This window comes from Notechis scutatus, chromosome Z (assembly GCF_049901735.1).
Source record: "Notechis scutatus isolate UNSWTSFEM ecotype Mainland chromosome Z, rNotScu1.2, whole genome shotgun sequence".
Classification (NCBI taxonomy): Eukaryota; Metazoa; Chordata; class Lepidosauria; order Squamata; family Elapidae; genus Notechis; species Notechis scutatus.
The window spans coordinates 66,752,510-66,774,486 of NC_142025.1; the positions used below are offsets into that span (position 1 = coordinate 66,752,510).

Below are 21,977 nucleotides of genomic sequence, written 5' to 3' on the forward strand. Positions count from 1 at the left end.
CTGTGTGGGCATGACCAACTCAATGTCACTCACATCAAGGGATGCCTCTCCTTGCCTGGCCACTCCCCTCCCAGCCATTCCTTATCACACCCAGCCTCAACTTATCTATAGTTTTGTAAAAATGTTGTTCACCTTTTTTTTGACTTTATTATCTACATACTATAGATGTACTTTCATGGACCACTGAAAGGAGGAAATGGCTCACATGCTTTACTCAAGAGTGTGATAGGCAATAGGCTTTTAAGGGGCTGCCACAAAGAAAGGGGACAATGTATTTTCCAAAGAAGCAGAATGCAAACAAGAAGCAATGAATGGAAACTGAACAAAGAGAGAAGCAAACTAAGACTAAGGAGGAACTTCCTGACAGTGAGAACAATTAATCAGTGGAACTGCTTGTCTCCAGAAGTTCTGGGTGCTCAATTACTGGAAGTTTTTAAGGAAAGACTGGACAGCCATATCTCTGAAATGGTATAGGGTTCCTCCCAAGGTCCCTTCTAAGTGTTATTCTGTTACTCTGACACCTTTCCCAGGATCTCTACTCAGAGTTTGGCATCCTCAGTTTTCCTGCCTGAGCAGGGGGTTGGACTAGAACAGGGGTCCCCAACCACCGGGCCGCGGACCGGTACCGGGCCGTGGAGCACTCTTTACCGGGCCGCAAAGAAAAAAAAATATTAAAAAATGGCGGCTTTCTTCGCCTTCGGTGAATGCTGCTGGGATCGGGGATCAAGGACACAAATGAAAGAAGGGGAGGGAGGAAGCAACCGAAGCCTGTCCTGCTCTCTGGCTCAGCTCTCTCAGTCGCTTTTCGCTCGCTCCTCCACCAGCACAGGAAGAAACTGCTTCAAAGAAGCGGGGTGGCTTTTCCTGTCGCCGCAGCTTCCCGGCGCCGTTTCACCACCCGCCCGCCCGCCCGCTCGCAGTTCAATCCACAGTGCTCCGTTCTGCCTGCCTGCCTGTCTGGTTGTTTAGAGCAGCTTCGGCTGAGAATAATAACTATTCGCCTCTTTTTATCAGCCGAAGCTGCTCAAACGAAGAAGGCAGGCAGGTAGAACGGAGCACTGTGGATTGAACTGGCGAGCGGGCGGGCGGGCGGGTGGGGTGAACGGCGCTCGGGAAGCTGTGGCGACAGGAAAAGCCACCCCCGGCTTCTTGGGCTGCTGGAGGAGCGATAGAGTGACTGAGAGAGGAACGAGGCAGACACCTGAGGGAGGGAGGGAGGGAGACACCTGAGGGATGGGGCTGAGGGAGGCAGGGCCGAGGCGCTCCCTGAACTTGGTGGTTTTGCTGGCAGATCGCTTTATTACCCGACTAGGTAACAACATCAGATGTTACCTAGTCAGGTAATGAAACGTCTGCAAGCAAACTACCAAACTCGGATTCTCTCTCTCCCCCCGCCCCGGTCCTTGAAAAATGTTTCTGCTTGAAACCGGTCCCTGGTACAAAAAGGTTGGGGACCACTGGACTAGAAGACCTCCAAAGTCCCTTTGAACTCTGTTAACACACATGTATTTATGCTCTGGATTATAGACATTGAATGCATGTATTGTAAACCCTGAAAAATACCTGGGCAAAAGAAAGGCAGTAAAATCACTCTAGGTGTAGGGACAGCATAAAATATTAATATATGATAAATAATGAAACAATTAAAAATAATCATATAGAGTTCTCCCCCCCTTCCTATTTCTTTTTCTTTCTTTCTCTTTCTTTCTTTGTCTCTTTCTGTCTTTCTCTCCCTCTTTCTTTTTTTTCTTTTTTTCTTTGTCTCTCTCTCTCTCTCTCTCTCACACACACACACTACAGTATATGAAAGGTATACCTCTCCCTTCCTATTTCTTTTTTCTTTCTTCCTTTCTCTTTTCTTTTTCTCTCTCTCTCTATCACACACATACACACACCACACATACTCTCTCTCCCTTCCTTCCTATTTCTTTTTCTTTCTTTCTTCCTCTTTCTTTTGTCTCTTTCTTTCTTTCTCTGCCTTCCTCTTTCTTTCTTGCTTTTTCTTCTCTCTCTCTCTCTCTCTCTCTCTCTCTCTCACACACACACACACACACACACACACACACGTGTGCAAGTGACATCCCTGGCCTTTTGCACAGCCAACCACACAAAACGGTGCAAACTCACCACAAAGCAACCCAGCCAATAGACGCAATTCCTGGCCCTTCCCTTCCCCCTCCCCCCAGCCAAGTTTCCAGAATCCTTCACACCAGCAATCCTCCACATCTCCCCAGTGGGGACAGGAATGCATCTCCCTACTTAGTATGTGGCTCCTTCCTACAGGGGGGAGCTATAGAGGAGCTAGGGGGAGGCCACGCACCGGCTCTTTTACCTGCTGATCTGAGCAAAAGGAAAAGCATGCCCTCACAATCTCATGCCTGCAGCCTGCAGGGTATGGAAAACGCATGCCTGAGGTGAAGGAGCAGTCCTTCTTAACAAGCTCCAAACTGATGCTGCTGCTGCAAGCCACAAACCCAGGCTAAAAACAGTTTTTGGAGTTTAACAGCCATGCGTTTTCAAGCCGCTTCTTTAAACTGCTCCAAGCCTGCATTTCTCATGGATGCTGGAAGTTTCTTTCTTTCTTTCTTTCTTTCTTTCTTTCTTTCTTTCTTTCTTTCTTTCCCTTCCTCTTTCTTTCTTGCTCTTTCTTCCTTCCTTCCTTCCTTCCTTCCTTCCTTCCTTCCTTCCTTCCTTCCTTCCTTCTCTTTCACACACACAAAAAACCACACCAAACTCTTCCTCGTAACACACACACACACACACACACACACACACACACACAAACACACACACACACACACGATCTGGGATGATAACAGATAACAGATAATCAGAGTTGGAGAGACCTTACACCATTTCTGACAGATGGCAGTCCAATCTCTTCTTGAAAGTCTTAAGTGATGGTGCTCCCACAACTTCTGAGGGCAAGGTGTTCCATTGGTTGATTGTTCTCACTGTCAGAAAGTTTCTCCTTATTTCCAGGTTAAATCTCTCCTTGTTCAGTTTCCATCCATTAGTCCTTGTCTGGCCTACAGATGCTTTAGAAAATAGCTTGACCTCTTCCTCTCTGTGGCAGCCCCTCAAATATTGGAAGACTGCTATCATGTCTCCCCTGGTCTTTCTCTTTACTAGACGAGCCAAGCACAGTTCCTGTAACCGTTCTTCATATGTTTTAGTCTCCAGTCCCCTAATCATCCTGGTTGCTCTTCTCTGTACTTCTTCTAGAGTCTCAACATCTTTTCTGTAATGTGGTGAACAAAACTGGATGCAGTACTCTAGGTGTGGTCTTACTAAGGCTTTATAGAGTGGTATTAGTAGAACTGATCTGGCAAGCTCCAGAGCAGCGGGCAATGGGAGAATGAAAAAGGAGCAGCCCCGGCCCCCAGAACAATCATCTTCCCTCCCTTTCAGTGGGGGCCGGGAGGGCGGTTGTGGGAAGTAGCCCCAGAATTTTCCAGCCTCCCTTTCGAGGCACCTCTGTCACCCCTCTCAGGCTCAGGCTCAGCCCCCATGTCAAGAAGCAGGCAGCCAGGTGGGAGGAGGCCCAACACGGATGCAAAGGGGGGAGACCTGTGGAGGGCAGGGCAAGGCCTGGGGAGCTACGCGGAGGCCCACGGAGGGCTGGGCAAGGCCCGGGGACAGGGGAGAAGTGCTAGCGTGACTCACAGGCTTACCTGTGAGCAGATAGGAGCCATTTCCCAAAGGGAGGGGGACTTGCAAGCTTTTTGCTCTGCCGCAGCAAAAGGCAGGCAGCAATGGCTGGCTTGGCAGGTGCACAAAAGCAGACTGCAGGCATGTCACGCATGTGCATGATGTTGCGCGTGCACAATAGGGACTGACTAGGCAGGGAGTGGAGAAGCAGGCAGAGAGGGACGGGGTCAGCCAGAGGCTCGATTTACCGGTTCTCCGAACTACTGGGAACCATAACACCCCATTCTACCGAACCAGTGTGAACCGGTAGAATCCTACCCCTGGGCATATCCCTTCTCAGAATTGCAACAAAAAAGATGATGGATATGAATTCCTATTGAAAACTCTATGCCTATATTTTTAAAAAATGAACAAGAGACACAGCAAGAGCTATATTGTCATAGTACAGAAAAGAGGAATTCAAAGACACTTCTACTGTCTCATCACTAGGAATTTTCTGATGTGTCCTACTAGCATGGTGTTCATCTGACTTACTTATCTGTTCTAGCTATATGTACCATTCTTTTGTAAAACTCTTATTCCTTTATCTCCTACATTAGTCAAACAATCTGAACAGTGTCACATTGTATTTAAGTGTTAAGAACATTTCTATCCTAACTTTTAAATTGAGGAAAATTCATTCATTCAGTCCCTGGCCATCTTTATGGCCCCTGGAAAGTTTTATCCTTTTTTTCCTGAATGTGCACAAGTTCATAAATTACTCTATATCCAACACTAGTCTTGAAGCTGAAAGATGTTCTGAAGAAAGTTGTATCTATGTTTACTAGGGAAATTTCTTGAACAGTTTCTTGAGCGTTGTACTATTCATCTAGTAATATAAGAAATTACTGTCCTGGTGTGCTTCAATTAGGGATTTTTAAAAAAAATTCAAGATCTCTTTCCCTCATTTTTTTTTGCCAAAAAGATATGGGGGAATAAGCAAAGTTAAATAAATCTTCTAGTTAAAATTAAATCAATGCATCTTTGATTTTAATGCCTATTTAAGGAATAGACAGCTGAGGTTTTTATTTTGTAGATTTTGTGTGTGTGTGTGTGTGTGTGTTCTTTTTGCAAAAATCAATTTAAAAGGTTAGGCAATTGAAAAAAACTTTTAAAAAAACATAAAAAGATGGAACAAGATGTAATTAATTATGAAGATTAGTACACAGATCAAGTGACTAAGGCAGTATTACAAATAATTTCCATCTATTTGTTGCTAATTTTTCCTGTTGAAAAAAATGAAAATTAGCTATTGGCAAATGAAAATACTTCATTTTCTGCTCATAGTAGCGCATTTCTGCTATCGCCAAGGCCTTAATATGAAAATAGTTGCTAAGCAAGAAAAGCATGTTAGTAAAGTTCTTTTTGGAAGCTCTGTTTAGCCGTAACCAGACAATCGGTGACTCATTGGAACATCATTTCATATTTAATTAGTTAAACAGAGAAATGAGTGACCCTAAGTGGGCAAAAAAGTAGTGGGAGTGAGAATGATCTCCAACTGCCTTCTGGCTTCACCATTGAATTTCCTTGAGGGAAGCTGGTAGGCAGTATTGCAACTATTTATTCCTTTCTCAAATTCCTACCAGCTTCCCCATTTAATTTGCTTGCGAAAAGCTTTCAAGTCAGTGGAGAAGCTGGGAGAAAATTGCAAGTTCAAGCCGGTCCTTGACCAGTGGGGAGGGAATGAGTGTTTGTGCTGTGATGCAACATGGATCTGGAGCAAGGGATTCTTTTTTTTTTTAATAAAGTTTTTTATTTTTATATTTCAATAACATCTCTTTTGGTGAACAGCATGGTTCCAGGTTTTACATTTCCATACAAACATGACCTTAGTTACCTATTCATCTTTCACATTCAGTTTTATATCACATCATTACATTACATAATTTCTATAAATTTTCTCAAATATCTTTATATTCTTCTCACTTATTGATATGAATATTTTCTATTCATATCTTAGCTTATTTCATTTTTCTTTTAATGTTATCGTACTTTCTTTATATAATGTTTAAAATTCTTATTTCTTGTTCTTTATTCATTATACTTTTATCTGTCACATTTGCAATTTCATCGCATACTCTTATTTCATTATTCAAAACATTCCATCCTAATTCTAATATCAAAAACCCCTCCCCCTTTAATTACTAATTTGAGTGTACCACCCCTTTGTCTTATACATCATTCAATTAATTCCCTTTAATTTATAATAATGATTTATCATAATATGATCACTTTTTAGTTATCCCTTTGTAAGTTAGCAGCAATAATCTCCTAACTATTACATAACACACATATATTTTAAGCCGGATTCTACATGGTATTTCTCCCCTTAATTACTTTCTATTACATTTATTATTGCAAATACATTAATCTATTCAATTAATCATAAAAACTAATCTTTTTATAACAATCCTCATAGTTCATTTTAACTATATTCTTAATTTTATTAAACTTATTTAGTATATTTATCATATACTGAGCATTTGAGATAGGTGAATGAACAAATTAAAAAAGAACAATTAAAATGAACTGTGCAAACTCTTTTTAGCAGAAGAAACAACAGATACTTTTGTCAAAACCCTTCAGCTAAAGAGTTTCTGGATGTAACTTAAAATATTACCTTGTTTTGTTTAAGGGCTCCCTTCTCTTTCATGTGAGGACAGTCCTTCCCTGTAACAATTGCTTTTATATCTGCCACAGGCACTGTATCAGATAAGAAAAAAAAAGGAATGTTAGATGTTACAGAAAGCACTTGTCATCAAAGAGGTAAAATGGAAATGTTGAAGTTGTGTCCAACCCATTGTGACCCCATGAAATGAAAGTACTGTAGTGTTAAAAATGACATCCCTAATACCAGGTGAAATCTCTGGTGTGTGAAGAAATCAATTGATTTAGCTGCTCATCTCACTATTATATAGGCACTTGCAAAAAACACAAAATACATAATATAAAATAAAAACAAAAATGCACACAGTAATTTCCACACATGATCTAACCTATTATTCATACAAACATGCAACCCGTTGAGCAGCTAGCAGGTGAAAGGCTAGATATTTCAAATTTACTCCCCCAGATGCCTCTGCAAGGTTAACACATTTTGGTTCCACCTCTTTGCCTTGGAGCAGAAATCAATTTCTGCTGCCATTAGTTATTTTGCATATCTGGAATAAACCTCTCAAACTTCTTGATGTGGTACTGGTAAATCACCCACACTCTGTATTACTTTCTGGCAAATTAAAGGGAAGCAAGAGAGAGAAATGAGATTTGAGACAGATCAGTCTTATAGAAGATATATCAAATTAATCTTTGTTATGACAAGAAAAAAAATGGGAATGTAAAAATCCATTTTCAGTATTAAGCATCACCAACAATATACTTCAAAGGCAAACGACATAAAATCATAGAACTATTTAAATTGCATGCTGTGTCTTGGCAGACCACTATGGTGATAGTTTGCTTTTATTTAGAGAAAGGTCACTGTCAGGAAGTTCCTCCTCCCATAAATGCAAAAATATTGAGCTTGTGTACTTACAGATGATAAATACCAGCAATAAAACATTAGACTTTAATGTTAGAGTTTATTGCAGAAATCAGATCCAGAAAGCACACACAAATGACTGATTCAGTAGGATTCATTAACTTCTTTATACACATAATAATATATTAGTAAATGTACAATACTGTCAGAGTATACTCATTAACTGGCAGAGAATTGATTAACAAAGTCAGCAAGTGAGTAAGAATGGCAACAGACCAGCCAATGGGAGCTGACAGCCTGGGTGTGGTTTGGCTCTGTGTGCTTTGCTGAGAATTGAAAGTGAAACTAACTTGCTTGCTGGCTAAAATTTATTTTTTATTTATTTTGATTTGTCAATTGCTTACAAGATAATAGGTATAAGTATATACATAGTTATGAATACATGAAATGGGTACATATAAGAAAAATAAAAGAAACAATAGGACAGGGACAGTAGGTATGTTGGTGCGCTTATGCATGCCCCCTACAGACCTCTTAGGAAAGGGGTGAGGTCAATAGTAGGCAGTCTAAGGTTAAAGTTTTTGGGGTTTGGGGAAGAAACCACAAAGTCAGGTAGAGTATTACAGACATTGACCACTGTTGCTGAAATCGTATTTCCTGCAATCAAGTTTGGTGTGGTTTACCTTGAGTTTGTATCTATTGTTTGCTCTTATGTTGTTATGGTTGAAGCTGAAGTATTCATTGACAAGTAGGACATTGCAATATATAATTTTATGTACTATACTTAGATTGGACCGAAGGCGGCATAGTTTTAGGTTTTCTAGGTCTAGAATTTCAAGTCTGGTGGCATAAGGTATTCTACAATGAGTAGGGGAGTGGAGAACTCTTCTTGTGAAATATTTCTGGACTTTCTCAACTGTGCTAATATCAGATACGTAATGCGGGTTCCAAACTGATGAGCTGTATTTGAGTATTGGTCTAGCAAATGTTTTGTAGTTAGTAGTGTGATATTACCAGAGAAAAAGCTACGTAGGATTAGGTTAACAACTCTTAATGCCTTTTTGGCTATGGAGTTACAGTGGGCTCTAGCACTTAGATCATTAGAGATGAGTATTCCAAGGTCCTTTACAGAGCTTGGATCATCAACAAGGTCTTGGCTATTCAGCTTGTATTTTATTTTATGATTTTTTTTGTCAATATGTAAGACAGAGCATTTATTTGTTGAGATTTGAAGTTGCCATTTGTTTGACCATTCTGATACATAGTCAAGGTCATTTTGAAGGGTAGCAGTATTGTCTGTAGTATTGAATAGGTTTACATCATCAGCGAAGAGAACACAGTTGCTCTTAATGTGATCACAGAGGTCATTTATGTATTGTATGAAGAGAGTTGGTCCTAGAACACTGCCTTGGGGGACACCACTTTTGACAGGTACAGAATTTGACAGGACACTCCCAATTTTGACCATTTGTTGTCTGTTTGACAGGAATGCTTTGATCCAGTTATGCGGTTGTCCAGAGATACCATAAGATTTTAGTTTTAGTAGTAGTTTGTCGTGTACCACTGAATTAAAGGTTTACAGAAGTCTATGTAGATTGCGTCTACTGTTTTGCCCTGATCGAGTTGTGTAGTCCATATGTTTTTGCAGTGTAAGAGCTGCAGATTACATGATAGTTTTTTTCTGAAACCAAATTGTTTATTAGAGAGTAGGTTGTTTGTCTCTAAGTGGAGGATAATGGATTGGTTAATAATAGATTCCATGAGTTTACAGGTAACGCAGCATAAGGAGATTGGTCTGTAATTTTCAACTAGGCTGGGATCTCCCTTTTTGAAGATGGGGATGACTGTGGCTTGTGACCATAGGTTAGGCAAGGAGGTGGTCCTGAAAGATTTTTCAAAGATTATGCTTAGAGGTTCGGCTATGGAAGTGGATAGCTTTTTTAAGAAGTAGGCACATATTCCATCGGTCCAATAGATAGAGATGGTTTTAGATTGCGTAGTGCTTTTTCAACATTGTCTTCTGTAAAATCGATATGTATTAGATCATTGTAGTTTTCTGTGGTTCGGCTAGGAAATATTGGGCATGATCCATTGGTGTTTACAAATACTGAGTCAAAGAATGTGTTAAAGAGGTTGGCTTTAATGGTGTCGTCGTTGCAGTCTTTACCATTAGGTCCTATCAGGGGTGGGATGGACCTTGAGTCTTTTAGTTTGTTGTTTACAAAGTTGTAAAAAGCGCGGGTGGAATTGGTGCATAGAAGGTTTTCCTCTTGTTTAATGTGATAATTGGTGCATTCAGTCTTTATCTGGTGGCATAAATTTTTATATCGGCTTTTGAAGTTGGCAATGTGACCAGATTTGTTTTTCCGCCAGAGTGATCTCTTTTTGGATTGAAGTTTCCTTATTGTTATGGGTAATCTGTTTTTTAGTTTTGTTTTGGGAGTTGTTATTGGTACATATAGTTTGATGACTCTTTTGACTTCAAGTAAAAATATGTTGTAATGGTCTTCAACAGTATTGCATCCAGTGAATAGAGATTGCCAATCAAGGGATGAGAGATCGTTGCCTATAAGATCATAGTAGCCTTTTTTGAGTAGCTTGCATTTAAAGCCAGCTGTAGTTGGAATTGAGGTAGTTAGGGGGGTGCATGCCTAGTTTTGAATGATGTTAGATTGGATGGGGTGGGGTTGGACGCAGAGTTGTGGGTTGTGTGACTTTCTTTCGATGCAATCAGTTCTGTAGTCAATGTATAGGTCCTTTTCTCCATTGTCCAGACGATTTTTGAGTTCTGCGCGGAGTTCACAGGAGCGGATTCTTTGCAGTATGGATAAGTCTGGTCTTGAGCGAAGTTTTCTGTGGTTGGGATTGGTTTTTGCAATGGCATTTATTGTATGAATGAATATGCGTTTGCTGGACTCATTTTTGCATTCAACTCTACAAAATCTTGGGGCCAAAGAGCCGTCATTGTATTTGTACCCATGGACATCTCTGGTTATTTCAATGATATCTTCAGGAGGGATATTTGTTGTATTTGAGTTGCTTATGATATCATGAACTTTGGTGATATCATCTGATTCGCTGGTGTCTTCGAGACCAAATAAGATGGCATTTGGACATTTCTGTTAACGTTCCATGGTGTCTCTGATGAGTAAGGAGATATTATTTGTGGAATTATTTAAAGGGATAGTAATTGTGGCTTGGTGGTTATTTTTGTTGTAGTTGTGATTGTAGTTGAGGTAGTGGTTGTGGTTGTTGTAGGATTTGATTTTGAGCTGATAGGTACTTATCAGTGCTGTATTTTTTTTCAAGAGAAATTAGAATTTGCTTGTATAATTGTTTCAAAACGTGTTGCTAAGCGTTCTTCTATTGAGTGAATGAGTGATTCTATGCTTTCAACTCTGTCAGGTAGGTTACTCAGTTTGTTTAGCTTAGGAGAACATGATGGACATAGATAAAAGAACGTATCTGAATTTTTAACCATATCAGCTAGGCTTTTGTTTGCGTTTAAACAGGCAGGGTGGGTTAGATTATCGCATAGGCAGCATTTGATGTAAATTTCGCTTTCATTGATGGTTTCAAGACATTTGAAACATGTGCAGGAGTCTGGGAGGTCATTGCTAGAGATATTTTTCTTTTGTTTTGTTTTGGAGTTTTTGGCTGACATGGTCAATAGCAATAGTACAGTAATCAATTACAATAGCTACCGTGTTTCTCACATAATAAGGCCGGGCCTTATTTTTTTTTGACCCCCGAAAAAACGGCTAGGACGTCTTTTCGGGGTGACTTAATTCTCCCCCTTGCATCCTCGGGTGGGTGGGCGGGCGGCGACAGCTTGATATTCGGGAGACCTTCGGGTTCGGGCCACCGTTGCTTTCCCTTCTCCCTTGCTGCCGCGGCGTTTGGCGCAGCCACATGCGGCCAGTCAGGGCTCCTCCTGCAACCGGAGCCCTGAGGAGACACTTGGCTTCAGGCGCTCCCGTCTTCCCTTTGCTTTCAAGGTAAAGCGAATTATTTTACAAAGCCTACCCTGCCCGAGAGGGCAGCCCAACTCCACTTGGGGAGGCTAATCTCCCGGGGCCTCTTCCGTTCCTCCTGACCTCCCTACGCTGCGCGCCTCTGACGCGCCGCTCCCTTCAGCCCAGCGAGCTCTTCCACCTCAAAGAAACGCCAGGCAGGCGGGTGCAGAGCAGCAGCAGCGGGTCTGAGCCGCTCGTAGCGGAAACAGCCACCACCCGTAGCCCGACGCGGGAGAACGAGCGAGCTTAGCGCCCGCCAGCCCGGGCGAGATTTGTAACGAGGGGCAGGAGGAGGCACGCACACACCCCGGCTCACTTTCCCAGCTTTGCCCAGCCCTTACGGCTCTGGCGCGCCCCTGGCAGGATGAGCGGAGGGTCCGGCGGGGAGGCGCTCGCTGCCCGCCAGGGGCGCGCCAGAGCCGTAAGGGCTGGGCAAAGCTGGGAGGAAGGAAGGAAGGAAGGAAGGAAGGAAGGAAGGAAGGAAAAGAAGAAGAAACCATCCTACTGAGGGCTGCAGAATCATGCAGCCTTTAATGTTTCAGATTGGTGACCCTTCCTAGACCCAATGGATGCTTCTTATTGTATCTACAGTATATGAGTTTCAGTCCCAAAGATGCTCCTTCTCCCCAGGAGCCCAACCTTCAATTCTGGATGAATACTTCTGTACCCTTTCACTCTTTGTTCCTCAACATCCTTCTTACAATGGATCACAAGATATTGAGCCAGATCAGAACCAAGAACAACAGTTGCAGTTATGCTGCAACGGTCATTTAGTGACTTTGAATGGTCACTAAATAAACTGTTGTAAGTCAAGAATTACCTGTACAAAAATACAAAAAGCTTCCTTGCTTACAAAAAACTGCCCTAAATACCAATCATTAGATTATAAATACCTGCAAGCCGGAGTTACAAATCAGGCAGGGTGCTAGAGCACCTTGAGGAATGAAAATATTTAAAATGCAGTGATAACTATCAAACAGCCAACTCTTGCTCATAAAGTGAAACCCTTTAGCAGAGAGGTCATTTAAGCTCTCCAGAAAAGCACACCGTGGAAAAGTAATCCTTAGATCCATTTGCACCATTTAAAAATACCAGCTGGTCTCACTCACCTCACAAGATATCCTAAGGAAATCACCCAGATTTAAGGAAAGGTCACATGCCCCCCAGAAAGGCAGTAAAAAAAATCAATGCCAAGCTTGCATCCTGCCTCTTGGAAGTATACCCCAAAAGAACAGTGCCAGATAGTATTAAAGCAGTGAAGGAAGAGCCCCCTCCCCAAATAGAAAAAGAAACCATGAGGCAACAAAAAATTCAAACACAATACAAATAATTAAATCACAACAGTAGCTGTTAATTGTTGAAGCTGTCCCAAGATTCATCTAGACTGTTCAACACCAAAAGCACTTTCTGAGATTCAGGAATCTGCATCCCACACTGTTCTAACTCAACAAACAAAGTTTGCAATTTTACAAAATGCTGCTCACTGATTCTCCTGGTTGCAATCTGGCTCTGTATAATTTTCTTGATAATTACACAATATTGCATGCTGACACACTCACATGCACGCTTCTCAACTTCAGCCTTTGCAGTCATTAAATCAGCTACATTGATAAACTGTTCATCTTCTAAACTTAAGGTGATATAAGCCATTGCTTTATCATGCTGCCTTTGATCTGCAGCAGCTAATGGCACTTGAGATGGATTTTCAACAATATTCCACAGCTTTCAGGAAACATTCCATCTTTGCAGCCCAAATTATATAGTTCCTCTGTCCCAATTGTGGCAGAGAGCTCTCCTTAATTGCCATAGCAGCCATCCTGCAAACTTGTCTCTGCCTTGTTTCTCCTTTTAAACACAGGCGATCTCTCTCAGCTTAAATTACAATTCAGTCTTTTTGTGTGTTTTGGGCCCATAACCTGTTAAGTTTATTGCAGAAATCAAACCCAGAAAGCACACATAGATGACTGATTCATTAACTTCTTTATATACATAATAATATATTAGTAAATATATAATACCAATGGTATATTCTTCCAAATGTGGTAAATAGTTATCAGGAAAACACAAACAGCAGCTTCAGAGCTCTGAGCAGATTAGTTTCAGTTCTCAGCATAGCACACATAGCTCAGGGCATGCCCAGGCTCCTTAAGTTTCAGTTTCTAATTCAGCTCCCATTGGCTGATTTGTTGCCATGCTATTCATTGGCTGACCTTGTTACCATGTCTCTGCCAGTTCATGAATATTCTGACATTTAAGCACACAAAGACAGCATAAAATAAATATTATTCAATGTTTCTAACTCTTTCCTATTCCTATAGAGAATAGGCTATCGTTAAATTCAATTTTCATTTAAACTGTTATCTAGAAATTTTGTTGTAATCTGGAAATTCTTCTTTGATAAGAGGCTGGAAAATGCCAATAGCTTTCTTACACCAATGCCCCACCTGAGCACATAGCTTGTGATTTAGTTTTGCCTGGAGTTCTGCCTGGAGTCCCTGTATAGAATGAAGGGTAGAGGCAAATCTAGCTTTTGCTTATGTACCTAAGAGAAAGTGGTTCAGTGGCTTTGTCAGGCATGATGGCTATGAGAGGGCTATTCTCAAACTTCTTGTAAATAATTGGATAATGGTATTTTTCAGATGCTGCATTTCTCCTACATTACATAACAGCTTTTTCAGATACATATATTAGAAATCTAAGTACTTTTGAAAAAAATCCTCCTCCTTCATATTTTTTAAGTATGAAGGACATACTTTTGAACATCCGCTCAGCCATTAATGAGTCATGGCTTTTTCTGGAATATAACATATATATGATGTGACTTCTGGTTGACATTGCAGCAATATCAGCACAGGAATTGCAGCTCCATGATCCTGTTCTGAATACTCTCGTCAGAGGGCTCCAAATGGGGCCGAAGCCACCCTGAAAGGGAGGCAAAGGAAAGAGGGATGCTTGGAGATCGCAGAGAGCAGCAACTCTCCTGCTTGACCCATAGAAAACCCTCTAACACGAAGGCATGGAGCAGCAGTGGCCATTATGGTGGCCACCTAGTTGGGGAAGCTGAAGCAACAAGGATAGAGCAGGAGCGAGTAGAGGAATAGTGTGTGACTGGGTGAGATTAAGCTTGATTTCTACTTAAAAGTTATCCCCAAAGTAATGATCTTGGGAAAAAAGGATGGTCAAAAGAGTAACTTTCACGGCTAATGGGCACTTTGAATTATTGATTCAGCCCTGGAAAAAATTGGAATAAGGAATAAATAAGAGGGTTTTTTTTTGGAAAGCATTGAATATTGAATTTTGGATTGGCTTTAAATATTGGAAGTGGTTTTTGGGTAATTTAAATGCTGGACCTGGCTTAACTAAATAATTGACTTTGTTTCTGAAATAAATTGATTTTGACTGTAATTAATAGCTGCTGGAAGAAGAAAAAGGCAGCATTGAAATTTGAGAGGATAGTGCCACCTGCTGACAATAGACAAACCATACCCCTATAACTTTGGATTTCTTTGGATTTGGACAAAGATTCTTTATTGTAGAACGTTTATCACCATTATGACTGGAGTTGAAGGAACAACTGTGGAAATTAGTGGAGTTTTTCATGAGGTGACCTTGATCTTCAAAAGTATTAATGGATGACATGGATGTGAAAATGGAAAATATCTTACAAAGAACAATAAATAAAGATCAAACTACACTTGAAATGGTAGAAGCAATAGAAAGACAAGATGAAAAAAACCAGCACATTGAATACGAACAAGGAATAAATATGGATATGCTCGACAAAGAGGAAGATCAGATAAATAGCAAGCAAAAGGAATGGAAAAAAACAGAAGATTTAGTCAAATCAACAAATAAATCAAGAATTGGGGCAAAAATAGGACTGATAAAGCTGATAAAGGAAAAAAGATTGAAGAAATAAAGCAGACAAACCAGCAAATGAGTAAACAGGAAGATATTGTGGACAAGGAGACTGGAATATGGGCAGACATGTGGGAGAATTGTCAATACAAGAATGTAACAGGATAAATGTTTAGATTAAACAAGAAAGATATAGATGAAGATAAAGATGACGAGTGTGGCAAATGAGTAAAAAACAGATAAGAATTGAAGCAATAATGAGGACAAGAGATGATGGATAGAAAGAATTGCTTTTTAAATATTAAGGAAGCTTGATTGTAAATTGGAGAGCAGAAATAATGGGGATATTTTTCTTGATAGGGGAAATTTTCTGTTTTGTTATAGAACAAAAAATATATAGAAAGATTAAAGGTTTATAGATATTAGGCATCTTGTTCTTAATGTAGGTTTAAATAATATAAAAGGGATAACACATCTGATTATGACAAAGAATATTAATATTATGGTAAATTGGATTAATAATAGATAGAAATATTAAAGGTCTATAGATGTTAGGCATCTTTTTAAATGTAAGATTTAAATAATATAAAGAGGATTACATTTGATTATGATAAAGGATAATAATATTGTGCTAAATTGGATTAATATGAATGATGCTCAGAAACAACACTGTTCACATATAATATGGATATATACTAAAAAATATTTAAAAAACATATATATGATGCAAATATAAATCTAAAAATACATTATATACAATATTATTTGAAGTGATTTTGAAATATTTTCCAGATTTATTGTAGAATGCCTTTTTAGTGCCATTCTTAATGGCAGTAACCAGAGATAGTATTCAGCAGGTTCTGACCTGTTCTGGAGAACCAGTAGTAGAAATTTTGAGTAGTTTGGAGAACTGGCAAATACCACCTCTGACTGGCCCTGCCCCATCTATTCTCTGCCTCCCAAGTCCCAGCTAATCAGCTGGGTCTTCTTTTGTTGCCCTGCACAGGAGAACGGAGCTGGAAAGCAAGTTAGTGGGGTGGGGAGGGAATGAGGATTTTGGAGTAACTTTCCCCCAGGAGTAGGGAGGGAATGGAGATTTTACAGTATCCTTCCTCTGCTACGCTCACCAAGCCATTCCCACCAAGCCACGCCCACAGAACTGGTAGTAAAAAAAAAATTGAATCTCACCACTGCCAGTAACATAATATTCTGGTCTTATGCATTGCAGAGGAAGCATTTCCACTGAAAGAGTCACTTCTGATAAAATAGTGCAGCACTCAAATTATGAAGAGTACCAAAATCAGTAGGAAAAATATATCAGAACAGTAAGGAAATAAGTGCGCTGCATCCATTACTTATATTACAGATTATCTGGAAGTGAAGTGATGTTGCTGATAGAATGAAGTTGCTAAATTTGTTAAAAGTCTAATTTATTTTACTACTGGTTTATTTATTTATTTTTAGTTTAGAATAATTCACATTAGAATCTAGAATGCTTATGCTAGGTCATGGGTGTCAAACTCAAGGCCTGTAGGCTGGATCTGGCCTGTGGGGTGCTTAGTTCTGGCCCACAGGGCTGCCCTGAAAACAGTGAAGATCCAGCCCACAGTACTTCTGCCAGCAAAATGGAGCTCTGTTCTCACTTGCAGACTGCTACAGGAGGCCATTGTGGCTGAAGATGGAGTTTGAGAGGGCCACCTGGCCCCCAAGCTCTGTTTTTGCTAGCAGAGTGCTGCAGAAGGACGTCACAGTTGAAACCAGAGCTCAAGAGCTCCTGAGCTCTGTTTTCACTGGCAGAAGGCTGCAGGAGGCCATTGTGGCAGAAAATGGAGTTCGTATCAAGAAAGAAGAAAAGATGGGATGAGAGCAAGGAAGGAAACAGAAGGAAAGAGGAGAAGGAAGAAGAAAGGAAAATGAAGAGGAAAGAAAAAATAAGAAAAGAGAAAAAGGAAGGAAGGAGATTATAATGAGAGGGAAGGAGGGTCTGAGGGAAGTCCTGCTTTAGCACTTGACCATCAGCAGCCCTGCTTCTCTTTCATGATCCCCTTGTTTCCTCCTCATCTCTCTTGGTGGTCTCCCATCCTATCACTGAGGATGCTTTGGTTACAAAGCCGGCCCTTCTTGTGTGGAGATGGATTGGGCCTCCCTCTGACTAACACTCTTTGCCCTACCATACACACCATGAACAAACTGGCCAAGGACAGAGAGAACAGCAGCAGCCACCTTGAGGAGGAGGTAAGCGCAGCCGGGCACCCCCTTGAGGAAGTGGGGCTGGGCTGTGAGGTCCCGGTGTCCTGGGAGCTTGAAAGCTGGGCTGAGTTCTTGCCCTCTGCTGCCTAGGGCTCTGGGACAGCTTGCGCTGTGTCCAGGGGTCCTCTACATGACCTGAGAGGGCCAGCAAGGCTCATCTGGAGGACAAGGATTTGGCCCTCCCCCTGGTCTCACCTTCCTTCGCTGGAGACAATGGATCCTCCCCAGACCCGCACAGGCTACGCCCAACACGAGTGACATCGAGCTGGCCATACCCACTCCAGCCACTCACCCAGCCATGCCCCCAGCCCCCATGAGGTCAAACACAACCCTGATGCGGCCAACCCAAATCGAATTTGACACCCCTGTGCTAGATGGTTTTAGTGGAATTATCACAAGATATATAGCAACATCCTCTTTTGCTTTTTTTTAACCTCCAATGGAGGAAGTATCACAGGAAAAGCATCCTGTGAAACGTAACAGCATATTAAGAATATATATTGTTTCATATTTTTCTTCATTTTAGTGAGATGTAGTAGCAATTCATACTTAATTTGATTTTCTATGAATTAAATAAGATGTTCCAGCTTTTCGTGTTTATGTTTGACAAGCAAAGTAGCATTACCCTTCCAAATTTATTTATTTATCTCTATCCAAATTATTTAACTTTTTTAAATCATTTCTTTCTATAATTTGAATTTGGTCATTTGTACCTTGAATGAAAACTCTACATTGATTTGTTTGATGATCTCTATGTTTTTTGGCTGTCTATGATATTATTAGGAGTCTTCTCTAATACCAAAGGTCAAAAACATCAATATTCTTTCTATTCTACTTCTTCATCTATCCAACTTTTACTTTTACAGAGTATCATAAGGAATACCATGTTTCACTAATTTCATTAGAAACAATCCAATTATGCTTTTAGATTTATATTAATCCCTTTGTTGTGGTATGTATGAACATATGCATATTTAAACCACATATTTGAAAGAAATATATAAGCGAGTATCTTGTAAGCAGATACTCACCAATTAACAATCACAATCACATTCAATCTTAGATATACAAATAATATCCTTAAGCTTTACATGGTTTTTCATCATCACTTCAATATAACATGCAATTATCAACAGTGGATTCCTTCTTTTGTATGTTCTTCAATCATATAGAAATTAATACTTTCTGACATATGTGTTAGCCTTTTGTTCACAATTGTACCTATATCTTTGTATCATAAATAAAATACTTATTTTAGTAATTTGTGACCTATCAGAATGGAGAATTATGAATTCTTTAATATTTACTAGTAATAAATATTTACTAATAGATCATCTGTACATCCTGCACCCTCCTTGGCATGGACCTGAGCATTTATTGCTTGTTGAAGATGCCAAAATATGGAACCTTCGGTTTGGTGCCAGCTAAAAGGAGGCTGAAAGTGATCCTATTGGAATGTTTTTTTCTGGGAGGAGGCAATAAAACTCCATTACATGTGGAAGAACCATCTTTGGAAGTTAGAAATTGCTGGACTCCATTTGGCCTACTGTAGGATTGTGGACTTCCGCAAGATTGTGGATTGAGATTTTTTGTAATTATTTCTGCTCTGGTTGCAGGACCGAGTAGAATGTCATAACTATGAATTACAGTATTCAGGTCTCATTTTAAACTACTGCATTGCATTTGTTTTGTGAGTGTATATTTGTCTCTATATATTGGTCTTTATAATAAAAAAATTGCTGCTGATATTACATTGCACTATTTCTTGAGTTCAAAGTATTATAAACAACACTAATGAAGATATTTTATAACAAGGCATTTTAAAAATAAGACAGAAAAATTCCTGCTGTTTTCATCAGAATTTATGATAAATGAGTTTTACAAATAGTAATTTCACTGATGGCACTAAAAATAAGCAACTTAGGGCATATATATCCTTTCAGTTCGCTTATGGGAAATAAAAACGTAAAACATCTGAGCTAAAAAAGAGAAAAACTATCACAGCATGGTGCAAGTAGCCTACAAACTTATTTATAAGACTCTAAGGCCTGGGACCAAATAAAGCTTTTTCTGGTAATGTGCAAGTGCATTTTAAATGTTTTCCCAGATTTCTTGCTGTACAATCATCTGAACCCCTGTATGAAGAATTCTAGTGATACTACAAAGCTGGAGTTGTGGATAGCAGTGAAGCTAGTTGAATAGTTTGGCAGAGAACTGGGTGAAATGAGGTGGTATTCATTTCTAACAGAAGGACTAGAATGGGTCCTCACTTTCTTTTTATTTCTAGATAACAAAACTCTCTTTTTCTTCATCCCATTCTTCCAATTTTCTCAAAGAATTCAATTTTCTCAAAAGGTTTGTAACCTGACAGTAACGACATCACAATATTCTAAATCTCATTGTAAAATGCTATATGTAATTAAAAAAGTAAAAGTTGTTTGTTATCAGTCACTTACACTTATCCTGCAATGAATCATGTGGAACTTCTCCTTGGGGACTCTCTTCTAAATCTCCATAATGCAAAACTTTATGGTTCGGAGAGAGTCGACAATACCAAAATTTGTCTGATAAATAAAGGAAGTTATTATTTTGTATCACAACAACCAAGACAACAACACCTTGAATGAAACAAACAATTATTACATTGCAAGAAACAAATTAGAATTATCAATAAATATTTGTGGAACATCAAATCTTGTAGCTGAATTTTATCCAGTCTCCATGAATTTTCTTACTACCTTTATCTTCTATCAGTACATTTTCTTCAAAAATGATTGTAGAAAATGAAGGTAGCAAGGACTTCTTTTTCTTAAAACACCTTTATTTAATAAACAGCGTGTATAATTTGGATCTGTCCAATATGCTGTTTTGCTGTACCTGAACTTAGATGTTTCTCCTTTTCACTTAAAAGGTCAGATAACAGTGGTCTAAACTTCAGGGATTGCCAAATAGGGGATTGCCAAAGTAGGGGAAATTATTTGATATTGTTGGAATATTATCTGATTCTGTGTCATGCTTCATTCTAGATGTAATGCTATGATAAAAAATGCCAGTATTTTACTTAATTATATTTACTTAGAGTTTAAGTAAAGTCTTAAAGTGGAGTTTCTACCCTACTTTACTGTTTCAAAAATCCATCCATGAAAATATATGATGTATCGAAATGGCTCCTTGCAATTTTAATCTGAAAAGGCATACAATTATTCTATGGCAAAGGAAATGTAATACATAATACTGTATTCCTAAAATCTTTAAAAATAGCTATTTATACCTTAGGGGGTGGAAAAGGGGGAAAAAATAATTGAACTCCCATAACTGTCTGACCCTTAAGTTTTTCTGAGGGGTGGAGCTGATGCTGCAGCAACATGACAGAATCCCTAGGGGCTCCTGGGGTAACCTGTCGAAATGCTGACAGCCGGTGGTCAATTTGACCTAAATCGCCTCGGAGGGGTGATCATCGAGGAGGGGACACTCTGTAGATCCCAGGGATACTGCAATATCCCTGGTAGATCCAGAGATAGCCTCTCTAACTGACTGAAAAGGAAAGTGGTCATTGTGAACCACTATAAGGCTGGGGCAGTCTCCGATGGAAAGAAGAAAAGGAAGAGTGTGATCGAACTTGGTGAGAAAGTAAAACTTTTTAAAATATTAAAGCAAGAGCCCCCTGAAAAGAACAGGGAAAAGAGAAAGCCAGAATTAAAGGTGGTGGTGGGTAAATATCCCTCCCTGGAAGAAAGCAGTGAGGAAAGTGATTTCTGGCACAAATAGAAAGAGGAAGCCATTAATTATGGACTAGAAAACAGACATTTTTAAAAAATGGACTGGATTTTTGAATTTATTGGACTAAATTAAGGGGATTAAGAAAAGAAATTTGGATTTACATCTTTTTCTAATTTATTTTTTCTTTCCTAAATTTTTAAACTTTTAAATATTTGCATTTAAATATAAATTTTGAAGGATTAAGGAACTGTTAAAGCTGAAAGAAAAAGCAGTGCAACAGTGTTATCTACAGGGAAGAACAATTTGAAGACAGAGGGAGAAGGGAAAAATAATTATTTGATTATTTGACTGTCTGACCTTGACAGTTGGAGAATGTGGAGATAAAGAAACATTGTTGACAGACATAGAGAGCTATATTGGGAACTTATATTGAAAACAGTATAACTCTTGGACACTATAAGAAACAACGGAGATATAAAGAAACAGAAGATGAAATCCTTTTCTCCTGAACTGTTTTGATTGCATTGGCAAAACTGCACTGTGGAATTTAACACAGGGAAACAACTGAAGGCTGGATGCTGAGACCTGATGATATAAGATGGATTATAACTGGATAATTAAACTATACCTTTCCTGTTTTTATTTATTTATTTATTTATTTATTGGGACATAATACTAGAACAACTTTAGGGATATTATTATACTTTTTCCTTTTGTCTCATACTTTTTCTTATAAATTTTTTTTTTCTTTTTTTCCTTTCCTTTTTTTTCTTTTTCAAATTTCAAATTTTTAATTTCTTAACTTTTTAAGGAGATTAGTATCCTTTTTACTCCTTTACTTTTTATCTCCTTTACCTTTTTACACTCAGTACAAGAAAAAAAATCTTTTTGACTTATTTTTTTATTTTATTATTTCTTTCTTTCTTGAATTCTTCTTCTGTTTGGATTTTGCTTTAAAATGGCTG

General features: G+C 39.3%; 1 protein-coding gene across 12 annotated transcripts in view; it reads right to left on the reverse strand.

Annotated features, from left to right (window-relative positions):
* The window catches only part of ELMO1 (engulfment and cell motility 1), a 536,034-nt gene that overhangs the window by 6,043 nt on the left and 508,014 nt on the right, over positions 1-21,977 (reverse strand). For 9 of the 12 annotated variants that reach the window (XM_087947669.1, XM_087947675.1, XM_087947672.1 and 6 more), the window contains 2 exons: positions 19,749-19,856; positions 6,311-6,393 (listed from right to left, as the gene is read on the reverse strand). In XM_087947669.1, coding sequence (XP_087803795.1) covers positions 6,311-6,393; positions 19,749-19,856 — 191 coding nt within the window. The remainder of the gene's footprint in view (positions 1-6,310; positions 6,394-19,748; positions 19,857-21,977) is intronic. The other 3 variants (XM_087947674.1, XM_087947673.1, XM_026674852.2) reach the window with 1 other exon arrangement.